Raw genomic sequence first — 11,580 nt, forward strand, 5'->3', positions numbered from 1 at the left:
ATTTCACTTTCACCTTATCAACACTCGTCGCATTTTTATTTATATAATTATTTCGGTATTTTTTTTAGTATTCTCAATTTTGCAAAAATCAAAACGAAATTGGTGTAAAAATTAAAAAAGAATTCAAAAAAAATATTAGTTTGAGAGGGACAGTCGATGATAACAATGTATCATGAAAAGAAAATAAAAAAATACGTTACTGAATGGCCTCCATTTCAGGTTGGGATTTAAATGCACATTTTTTCGAACATAGTGCTTTCACCACATCACAATATTTTGCATCATTATTTATCCATTATTATTTTACTCTTCGTATAAAAAATTATTAGTAAATTAATTATTATTCTGCCTCACAGCTATCGCCCAATAAATTACTTACGGAAATATACAATTGAATTAATTACAACTATTTATTGCATATGCCATGTAGCTAGATTGGTCCATGGTTTATTTGTTATAGGTGCAATAAAAGGCACCTCTAATTGGGAAAGCTCAACTAATCATTTATTTATCTGACAATATTTTACTTCATCATATTTTTGTACCATGAATAACTCTTTTTTGCTACAGCAGTTTGAATATCTTTCAGTAATAGAAGAAAAAGAAAAAGAAAAATCAGGGCACATATTAATAAATGTATATGCCTATACATCTAGAGTCTCATTTCTTCTCTTTTGCAATGGTCCATCCTTCTAATGAACATTGATCACACAAGCAACCAACTTTAACAATAAACACTTCAATAAGTGTTCAATAACAAAATATTTAGTACAATACAAATTTGGAACACATTCGGAATCACTTCAAAACACATAAATTTACCAGCCTATTCGAACATTACTATCTCCACATACTCATCGAACCAAATATCGACAGATGTTCGATGATGACAGGATAAAATACGAGATCGAAACGCACCTAAAGTCACTCAGAAAACAAAAGCATGAATGCATGGGTGCATTTCAACACCCTGCCAACCCATTTAATGATTTAACCACCTCACACCAATGCACTCTAATTCAATGCACCATTAACAGCTTCTTCCTTTTCCTCAACTCCCAAATCCATTAAATAAATCAACCAACAAACTTTCCCCCAATTTTCTATATAATTTATCACTTCCACCTAAAAAACAAATTAATTTTTCCACAATGCTCAGTTTTCCTCTCTTAGCTTGCCTCCTCCTCTGCCTCCTCGGCGGCGGCGGCGCCGCCGCGGTCCCGGCGGTGATCGTGTTCGGAGACTCCTCGGTCGACGCCGGTAACAACAACCAGATATCGACGGTGCTGCGGAGCAATTTCCGCCCCTACGGCCGCGATTTCTACGGCGGCAAACCGACGGGGAGATTCTCGAACGGTCGCATTCCGCCGGATTTCATCTCGGAGGCGTTCGGTCTCCGCCCGTTCGTGCCGGCGTACCTCGATCCGCAGTATAACATATCCGATTTCGTCACCGGCGTCTGCTTCGCCTCCGCCGGCACCGGATTTGATAACGCGACTTCGAATGTTCTCGTAAGTTCGAGATCGGTTTTAGCGACACGCTTATATCGTGTTTCGTTGTTGCGATTTTAATTGTTTACTTTTTTTTTTTTGCTGAAATTGATACATACAAATTGAAATTTGCATGAAATTTCTTTTCAAGCTTGTTTCTGAAACAAATTCTGTGCTTCACTTGGACCGAAAAATAGCAGACTGAAAATAAGCAGCATTTATTATTATGCATAATAATTAATGAAATGAAGTTAATATTATCCTATTTTGATATTTTATTTCAGTATTAAAATAGAGAAATATACTCAATTTTGATCAATTTGTGTATATTTTTTTTGAATTTTGTGATATCTATGTAGAATGTGATTCCTCTATGGAAAGAGGTGGAATACTACAAGGAGTACCAAAACAAACTCAAAGCCTACGCCGGTGAAACAAAGGCCAATTCCATAATCAATGAGGCTCTCTATTTGGTAAGCTTAGGAACAAATGACTTCCTAGAAAACTACTACACTATCCCGAACACGAGGTCCAGATACACGGTCGACCAGTATCAGGACTTTCTTATCGGGCTAGTGGAGGAGTTCATCACGAGTATTTACGGCCTGGGAGCCCGAAAGATCTCGTTGACCGGGCTCCCGCCGATGGGGTGCTTGCCGTTGGAGAGGTCCACAAACTATGTGAATGGGAATGGGAATGAGTGCATGGAAGGGTACAATCTTGTGGCCTTGCATTTTAATGAGAAGTTGAATGGTTTGGTTGGGAAGGTGAATGGGAAGTTGAGTGGGATTAAGGTTGTTTTCTCTAATCCTTATGGGATTTTCATGCAAATGATCAAGAAGCCTTCTCTATTTGGTAAGTTTTTATTTTCTTATTTCCTTCTCTATTTGGTAAGTTTTTATTTTCTTATTTTTGTGAAGTTTCTTTCAGTATAATGTTTTTCAGATCAAGATACTAGCTAGTAAAATGCCAAAATTATGTTATGTAATACATATGAATATAGATAAATTAGAGGTACCATGAAATGGAAAAAATTAAATCACTTATTTTGGGGAAAATGGGGGTTTGAATTTAACTTTTGATGGGGTTTTAGTTTCATACTACTTTCAAATGATCAGATATTTTGTGAATAGTTTACACGTCAATTTGGGGCTATGAATTAGGATACAATTAAGTATGAAGGTGGTTGGGCATTGATATATATGTCAACATGCAACAATAAATTTCAAGAATTGTATGTGTTTATGTATACAAATATAGCTGGAAAATTAAGAAAAGAGGGTAATATTATTACGTGAGTACAAAATAGTACCATGTTGTTATGAATTATGCATGTGAGTACCAGATTTTAAAGGTTGTTAATTAAATTATAGGTTGTTAAATAATTTGTTACTAGCTAACCAGTTAACATTCTTTAATTATTCTTCTCTAGGTTGGCTATAATAGATTATTTATTGATTTTGTGCCATATACATATAAAAAGGTACGTGGGTATACAGTTAGCCAATTATTCTTTAATCGGCTATCGGTTAACCGATAACTGATAGATGATCTGACTAACTCGATTATTAACTAACGATAATTGAAAATTCTGGTTTCGGTTCATCATTTAGAGAGCGAGTTAATCGATAATATATAAATGATTGAGTGAGAGTGATATATATGGTGTAGTAAAAAATGAAATTATTTTCAGGCATTAGTTAATCTCATAGATTTACGGTGGATGAATCACTTTACGAGTAGATGGGTGAATTAGATCAACAGCTTAATCATTCTTCTCAAAGTTGTTAACTTTATATGAATTGAAATATGTTGTATTTATCTAACTTTATAGCATTATGTTGTGAACTATATTGACAGGATTTGAAGTAGCATCAGTCGCATGTTGTGCGACAGGAATGTTTGAAATGGGGTATATGTGCGACCAGCTCAACCCCTTCACATGTACAGATGCAAATAAATATGTCTTCTGGGATTCTTTCCATCCAACTCAGAAAGCCAGCCAAATTGTAGCTACCTACTTGCTCAAGCATAGTCTGCGTGAATTCTTATGAAAAATGTAAAACTTGTTCGACCCCGATTTTGTGTTACTAGCGCATATCTAGCTAGGTTTTGAGTACGTTGTGGTTTTTGAGACCGATGCGCCCAACTAGTGCTCGTGTACGCGCATAATATCTCGACTTAGATAGCGAGGTAGCGTGATTTATGTTTGACGATGTTCGTGTTATATGTCAATATATATGTTATGCCAACTATTATCTACTAGTCTCACTATTTGTTTATGAACGAAAATTGCTCAAAGCCAGAAGTTGACGAGCAAAGTTCTAATAAATCGTAACAATACGTAGTAGCAAAATTAGTACAATAACAAATGATAAAAAAAAATAAAAAAATAACCACATAACTGCAAACAACATAAAAGGATTTAGCCGATATAATTGAGCGATGCCTAATGAACTCATTAATAATAGTATTGACTTATTAGTCAATAATCGTTGTGTATAAAAATGAGACACGTGTCGAGTTGGAAAAGGTCAAGAAATCTCACATCAATCGCTAGTGAGAAGATGCACCTCTAGTTTTTTATAGTTGGGGATTTAAATGCATTGGCATGTAGTATTAATTTGTCAACTTTATTCTCATACATATTTGGTGTGATATTAATATTATTGTAAGTACTAAATAAAGAAATGTAGCAAACATGCATGGTATATAAGTACAATGCCTGCTGCAAATGCGATAATAGTTGCAATTAATAATAGCATTCGGTGGGTGGTTGCTAAATTGGCACTATCGAAATCTCTGGCTGCATTTGATCGTATTAATGTCGATTCATTTTTTTTATTTGGAACACTATTTTACATGCCCTCTCCCTTTCTAACTTATCTTCTTCACATTAAATATCGTATACCTACTTTATTAAGTTTTACAAAATTATTATTTTACCTTCATTGTTGCACCAAAAATAGACATGCAATTGAAGGATTGCAATGGAAACAAGGTTGAAATTAGAAATTCGATCTCATTTTTCTAAAATTTAAAAAGAATACACTTATTTGGAGTTAAATTATAGACACTTATTCAAAAATAGAGAAAACCAATGGTGATAGTTTTATGGAGTACTATTATTCTATATTTCTATTGTTGTATAGAGAGTCTAATCGACCTTGCTTTGTATGATATGACCCAAGTGATGAGATTCAAGGAATCGAAGTAGGTCTAAGTGTTTGAAGAGTATATTTATAATTTACCGAAACAAATATCATTACATCGATAAGATATTCATTCTCGCTTATTTTTGTTTACCGAAACTAAATGTTTTTAGATATAGTTGATGATTGTTTCATAATTCAGTATGATGTAAGAGTTCCTCTCGCCCATCTTCTTCGGATGTGATATCAACTTTCTCGAACATGTAATCAGATCAATTACCTAAAATCTTGATCTTGTGTTGTAGCAAAAAAGATTTTATTTTATGTTCATTTCTCAGTTTGCTCATTTTGAGATTATTACTTTTAGCCCATAGATTTAGGTTTTTAAAGATAACATTTTTGGTAGATGTACATCAATAAAAATTATAGATAGAAAATATTTTTTAGAACATTTTTAAAGCTTTCACTCCCTATGAAGAGAGAGAAAGTGGATTGAGAGGATAAATGTTTTTAACGTATTAGAATCAAACTAAATATATAAATCGAAACGAACAACGCTAAACATGCGTCAAATGAGATCAGTGCTCACATAAGGAGCTCACATAAGGTATGTAGCATATCATTCCTCGTTAAATCTATAACATTATTTAATTTACCATAATAGCCTATATACAACATGATTATAAAAATTTACCATCTCATGTTTTTATAATAAAGTGACATTGAGATCAATAGCATCGGATTTGTAGTCATGAACCAAATTATATCCTTCAAAAACTAAATTGGGCCTACCCATTCGGCCCTAAATTTATGGAAGGCCCGGCTTAGCTTGCCTAAATTTTGAGGCCCAATTTAACACTTTAATTCTATTAAATGGCCATCTTGTGGGGCCCAATTTCTGATAATGCAGAAAATAATATTGATAGAGGCTTTTAATAAAAAAATTATTGGTAATGTCATGGAAATCAGTAGAAAGAAACAATCGTGCAAGTGTTCATTTCCATTCATTTGATTGGTATGATTTTGAATCGGATGACCAATGTTATTATTCTCACTAAGGCAAAACGTGTATGATATAACATATGATGTAATTATCTTGTAACATGGCCTTGTCACATTCAATACAATTTTATTTAATCATATTAGCATAGTAGAGAGAATTGACCTAATTTGTTTTGTATGTTCAAATCACATCACCGAAAATAAACTGACCCCTTGAAAGTCAATTAAAAAAGGATCCATTATGTGAAAAAACTTTTGTATTTTTTAACTTTTTAATTGACATCGATGAAATTAAAAAATAGTAAAAAAATAAAACCCATCATTAGTAAAGAAAGACAAATTGCGTGAGCAAATTGAAACCGTTAAAAGTGGACCAAGTTCCAATTATTGAATTTAAAATGTAAATTATACGGCTCTTAAAGATAACCATTCTTTGTGGTTGGTTTATGATTGTAAAGTATAATTAAGAATCATAATTACGATAGCGACTGATTTGATGAAGCAAATTAACAACGTCCATACTAATTGTGAAGGCATGATTTTGAGTTGATTATGTAATTTTGAATTAATTATGTTTACATATATGGTTTATTTTTATGGTGTAACTTTGTTCTCATATTTATTTATTCAAATAACTAAGTGACATTGCGTGACTAATTAATTTAGCTAACACTTGATAATAGCAACTCCGGTGGTTAGCTAAACTACTAAATTTTTATTGTGGTTTTGCATGCTCCAACTTCATTAAGAAAATTATACTTAATTTTAGTGTGGGGGTGTTTCATGGATCACGCATGTTTCGATTTTATGTCATTTAAAATCCTTTTGATTATTTATATTGATTATAGTTATGATTAATTAAATTTAGTGTAGATTGTTTCATGCAGTCTTCCATTTATATATTAAATTAAACTTATTTTAAAGTGCAGATATTTATTTAATCACAATAGTTTTTGCATGGTTGGTTCAATGCATAAAATATAGTGTTTGGATGCATTCAAAACTATTTTATTTGTTTGAAGTGTTTTTTTAATTATTTATAGTATTAATTATGGTAGTAATTTCAGAACTGGTGTACGATTTGGTTATTAATTTTTTTACAAATAGATGTAAAAAAAGGTTTAATTTGATAACTTTCCATCTTCTTATAACATGTCGACTTATTAATATTTTTGCAAAAAAAACTATACTCCATCCGTCCCCAAAGAATATGCACTTTGGGGTCAGTACATGTTTTAATGTAAAATTAGTAAAGTAAGAGAGAGGTAGAGAGAAAAAATAAATAAAATATTATTAGTGGGGAATGTGTCTCACCTCATTAGAGAGAAAAAACTTTCTAAAATTAGAAAGTGCATATTCTTGTGGGACGGACTAAAAATGAAAGAGTGCATGTTCTTGAGGGACGGATGGAGTACTATATATTAGTATTAATGAATAATAAGAAAATTTGTCCCAAAATTCCGAGACATATATTGAAAAGAGACATATCATAACAATCACATATCTGTGTATATTTGGGGATGACCCGAGATAGAAAAAACTCTATTAAATTCGATTTTTGGAGCTGTCGCCAATCCCACTATGAGACAACTCCACACCATCCTTTCAAGGCTGGGGTTCACTTCTATTTTTCATCCGCCATCCACTGCAAGCAACAATCACCGCGTCGCTTATGCCTTCGATGCTATAGACGATCTCTTTTGTTATATACAAACTCTACGAGTTCTGTTTTCTGGACCCGCTTTGCACGATTAGAACTAATTTGAGCATGCAAGATAGACGACAAAGGTTCCAACAAAGGACAAATTATGAAAACGTGGCGCAGCTCTCCAAAATCAGCACACTCATTATATAAAGTAGCATATTCGTCGGAATATTACTATTATGCTCTTTCTACCGATTCTTTCTCTTTAGAAAAAAATAAAACAAAAATAAAGGTGCATCTATTATAATATTGACTATGTCAACATAATTTGTTCCAGCCATTTTAGGAATGTGTTGAATATAATTTTATATTTATAGCGCAACTTTTTAACTTTTTCCAAACCACACATAATTTCGAGGTTTCGTTTATTGTAAGTTGTAGTAATATAATAGTAGTGCCTAGAGTTGCAAACGTAAGGTTTTAATACATACAATTATTGCTACAAATAGAAACATTAGCTTTGGACAAAATTAATTATAAAAAAATCTAGTATACGTGTAAAACTGTTTTTATGATTTTAAATTAAAGTAGTACTCCATTTCCTCTTCTACTTTTTATTTTTATTCTTTTATTTATTGATTCAAAGAATATCCACCGATTTTTATTTGTCAAAAAAGATATAACCGAATATACTCCTTACAACAAAAAAGTTAAGTAGAAAAGGATTGCCTTTCCCTCATTATCATGCTTTATCTTCTACCAATTGCATGTGTGTGTATGTATGTATATAATTATAATACACTCTACAATTAATGGTCAATTATTGGTTCCAATATTTTCAGTATTCACGTTTTGAAATTCATGTATGAAAATAATTGTGTTCGTGTATTTACGTAAAGAACAAGTTAATTAGAGATCGTAAAGTCAAATAGTTGAATTGACAAAATTCTACTTTAGATTATGCTACTTTACAACTATACTCTAAATCCTAAACTCTAAATTAAAGTTTTCAAGTTGAAAACTTCAAATTTATACTAGTAAGCTTAATTTGTTTATCTATTTTAAATAACATTATAACAAAATTTGATTTCTATAAAATAGTCACATAATCAACTAGATGATTAGCATCCCTATGAACACAAAAGTCGCCCTAATAATCCTTATTGTAAAAGAATTTTTTTTTCTTCTGAGGAGAAAAAATAACACAATTTAGTTGACCATACAATTTGCGAACTTACTCTAATTTCAAAACCTAAATGCAATACAGAGTCAAAACCACATTTTCTTTCTAATGAAATATTATAAAATATTTACTCAGTCCATAAGCTAAGAATTCATTTTATCAATTTGACTCGTCCGCAATTTTGTTATCCAATTTTCGTATTTAGTTAATCATTTTAAAATTAGTATTCGAGACTCTCATTTCACTAACAGTGTACCCAGACTCGAGAAATTTATTTAAGTCCACATCAAAAGGGGCCGAGAATGGGCGGACACACATGAACCCAACAATATAATAAGCCGAAGCCTTACCAAATTGATATTTTATTTATCTATATAATATCGTCGAATTCTCGATATTATGTATATATATATATATATATCCTATACCAAAACAAATTCTACTTCTACTCCTAGTGATCGGAAATGGGTCGTGGACGGAGGGAGTATTATTAAATAGAGAAATAGATAAATTCGAATAAATGGACGATGAGTGCACGCATATACCATTTCTTACGGTAGTCAAATTTACATGCCCAAACATCGCCTATAAATAAACCCGCCAACTAAAAATCATCAACAAAAAGGCATTTCTTCAACACTCCTTTTCATCTGAATCAACTAAAGAAGCAGGAAAGCGAGAGATCGCTGTTGCAGCACTTCATTTTTTTTTGTGTTAAATTAAAAATCAGAAAATAAAAATGATGATGAAGTTCAACGCGGACAACGGCAGCAATAGAAATCAATGCAGAGCTGCGGTGCCGCGGCAGCTGCAGGTGTCGTTCCGGGGCGAGAGCTACGTGGAGGCTGGCGGCGCGGTATTCACGCCGCCGCTCAATTTCGCAATGGTGGAGTGCGGGATTTACCGGTCTGGATTTCCCGACTCCGACAACTTCTCCTTCCTCGAAACCCTCAACCTCCGATCTATCATGTAAGTCTCTCTCTTCTCTATACATACATATGTATCTATAAATAGGTCTGAGGATATGGTGCTGATTTGAGTGTGTGTGGTGTGTGAAAACATAGAGGTGGATATTGAGGTATTTTTGACATTTTTTTTGTAGATATGTTAGTTGTTGTTAGATTATTGAAGATTTTGGGAAATGGCATTAAATTCTTTGTCATTGTGTGGGAAGAAGGATAAAATATAAAAGAATCATTTTGGGTGTTTCTTTAGCTATTTTGATTACAATACAGTTATTACAGTTAAGACTGTACAGTTTCATAAGATTTTTATGCAATAAGTTTATTTAACATGGCTATAACTCTTTCCTTATATCACACATCAAAGTAATGTGTGTGTGTATGTGTGTGTGTGTGTGTGTGTGTGTGTGGAGAGAGAGAGGTTAATTTGTGGTTTGTTTGTGTAGATATTTGTGCCCGGAGCCATACCCCGACGCCAACGTGGAGTTTCTCAAAGCAAATGGGATTCAGTTATTTCAGTTTGGGATTGAGGGATGTAAAGTAAGTATGATGTTGATAACATAATGTACTTGTATAATGCTCAAAAATCAAAATGGCTCTTTAGTTATGAAGCTCATCAAAGATTTGTGATTGTGTAAGATGCTATGATTCATATATCTTGAAAAGAGAGTGATAAATGAGGTAATAGTGAGAGGGGAAGATGAAGATGAAGATGATGAGCAAAGCTACAATATAGAGAGTACTGACTTCCTAAAATTTGATTACTTCTTCTTATGCGTTGAGTAGAACTATACTCTGATTAGCGACGGATGATTTCTAGGGGGACGGACATGTTCCTGATATCTTAACACGAACTCGTTCTAAACAGGAACCCTTTGTGAATATACCCGAAGAAAAAATCCGTGAAGCGCTGAAGGTAGCTATAGGTATGTTGGTTTCAAATTTCTAATTCCCATTTCAGACTATGCATGCTTGAGTTTATTATGATAACTTCTCTTTTATTAACTTTTTTTCTGAATGTTAGATGTCAAGAATCACCCTCTACTGATTCATTGCAAACGAGGAAAGGTAATATATATACATTCTCTATAGACTAAACTAGCTAGCTAGCTACAAAGTTGCAGATGTAAGTACTAACTTGTTATTGGATGTGGTCACTTCATTCAGCACCGGACTGGTTGCCTCGTTGGGTGCCTGAGAAAGTCACAGAGATGGTGCCTGACTTCTGTTTTCGATGAGTACCAGCGGTTTGCAGCAGCCAAAGCAAGACTTTCGGATCAGAGGTTTATGGAGATGTTCGACGCTTCATCCTTTAAGAACTTGCCTAAGTCATTCTCAGTCTCCAAGAGGTATAAGGAGTGTGCCTGATAGAATATTTTTTGCTTCATCAGTTCAACTAGTGAATAAACATTAGTATCAAAATTTAGGAGCAACGACATTTCCAAAGCCATGTCTTCTCCTTCCTTCTCTAAGCTGACCTGCCTCTGAACTATGAAGTAGAATGATTGTTTAGGATCAGTAAAACACAATCTATCAGATCAAGAAGGCTTCTTCTCTCTTGCTTATATGAGTTTAAATGAGCCTAATTCTTATGCAGCTATCATAGTCACTCCATTGAAAGTAAAAGCTTGAATCAATATAATCTGAAGCATAATGATGACTCGTGCTTACGGCCTTCATACAAGAGTATTGTTGGGAGCGAGAATATTTGAATGATCTAATGTGTACTGCTTCTCTAGTTCAGAATGATAACTTTCTCAGTAACGAATAATCTGCAATGCACATACATTCGTTATTCTGATAATTCTTCTGGACGGGTATTCGTCTTTGATGAAGCTTTATGTCTCCTGCAGAACACAACTGGTTAGTGGATGACAGGCAAAGGAGATGAAAATGGCAGGTTAATTTTCAGTATGAGCTCACTCATCTTTCCATGAGCATTCTTTTTCGTATGTTTTCACAATACACTTTCCTCAAGTGTCGAAAGTAAAGTAGAAATCGTGCTTATTTTATCGTGCATAGGAGTCTACTTAGAGCAGCTATTTCAAATTCAATGTAACAACTCCTAGTTGTTTATGGAATCATAAAAGTTTGTGTACTAGTTATGTCTCTGCAAGCCGAGCTGAAATTTCCCCCTCCCTCTCTC

General features: G+C 33.4%; 2 protein-coding genes across 2 annotated transcripts; both read left to right on the top strand.

The window, feature by feature from the left end:
• The first annotated feature begins 1,040 nt into the window (after nucleotides 1–1,040).
• Nucleotides 1,041–3,755, top strand: LOC121756237 (GDSL esterase/lipase At2g04570-like). Its single transcript, XM_042151731.1, has 3 exons — nucleotides 1,041–1,511; nucleotides 1,850–2,345; nucleotides 3,351–3,755. The coding sequence occupies exons 1-3, from the start codon at nucleotides 1,152–1,154 to the stop codon at nucleotides 3,542–3,544; spliced, it is 1,050 nt and encodes a 349-aa protein (XP_042007665.1). The 5' UTR covers nucleotides 1,041–1,151; the 3' UTR covers nucleotides 3,545–3,755.
• A 5,244-nt stretch (nucleotides 3,756–8,999) lies between these two features.
• On the top strand, nucleotides 9,000–11,535 carry LOC121754185 (probable tyrosine-protein phosphatase DSP4). The gene is made up of 6 exons (XM_042149542.1): nucleotides 9,000–9,441; nucleotides 9,881–9,974; nucleotides 10,303–10,360; nucleotides 10,459–10,502; nucleotides 10,602–10,783; nucleotides 11,288–11,535. The coding sequence occupies exons 1-6, from the start codon at nucleotides 9,212–9,214 to the stop codon at nucleotides 11,307–11,309; spliced, it is 630 nt and encodes a 209-aa protein (XP_042005476.1). The 5' UTR covers nucleotides 9,000–9,211; the 3' UTR covers nucleotides 11,310–11,535.
• The last annotated feature ends 45 nt before the right edge of the window (nucleotides 11,536–11,580 follow it).

Source organism: Salvia splendens, chromosome 11 (assembly GCF_004379255.2).
Source record: "Salvia splendens isolate huo1 chromosome 11, SspV2, whole genome shotgun sequence".
Taxonomy (NCBI): Eukaryota; Viridiplantae; Streptophyta; class Magnoliopsida; order Lamiales; family Lamiaceae; genus Salvia; species Salvia splendens.

Excerpts from the sequence above, each read along its gene's own strand:
- LOC121756237 (XM_042151731.1), top strand. The coding sequence starts at position 1,152 with ATGCTCAGTTTTCCTCTCTTAGCTTGCCTCCTCCTCTGCCTCCTCGGC. Across the intron at positions 1,512-1,849 it reads ACGCGACTTCGAATGTTCTC|AATGTGATTCCTCTATGGAA; the intron begins GTAAGTTCGAGA and ends ATATCTATGTAG. Across the intron at positions 2,346-3,350 it reads CAAGAAGCCTTCTCTATTTG|GATTTGAAGTAGCATCAGTC; the intron begins GTAAGTTTTTAT and ends CTATATTGACAG.
- LOC121754185 (XM_042149542.1), top strand. The coding sequence starts at position 9,212 with ATGATGATGAAGTTCAACGCGGACAACGGCAGCAATAGAAATCAATGC. Across the intron at positions 9,975-10,302 it reads TTGGGATTGAGGGATGTAAA|GAACCCTTTGTGAATATACC; the intron begins GTAAGTATGATG and ends CGTTCTAAACAG. Across the intron at positions 10,784-11,287 it reads TCATTCTCAGTCTCCAAGAG|AACACAACTGGTTAGTGGAT; the intron begins GTATAAGGAGTG and ends TGTCTCCTGCAG.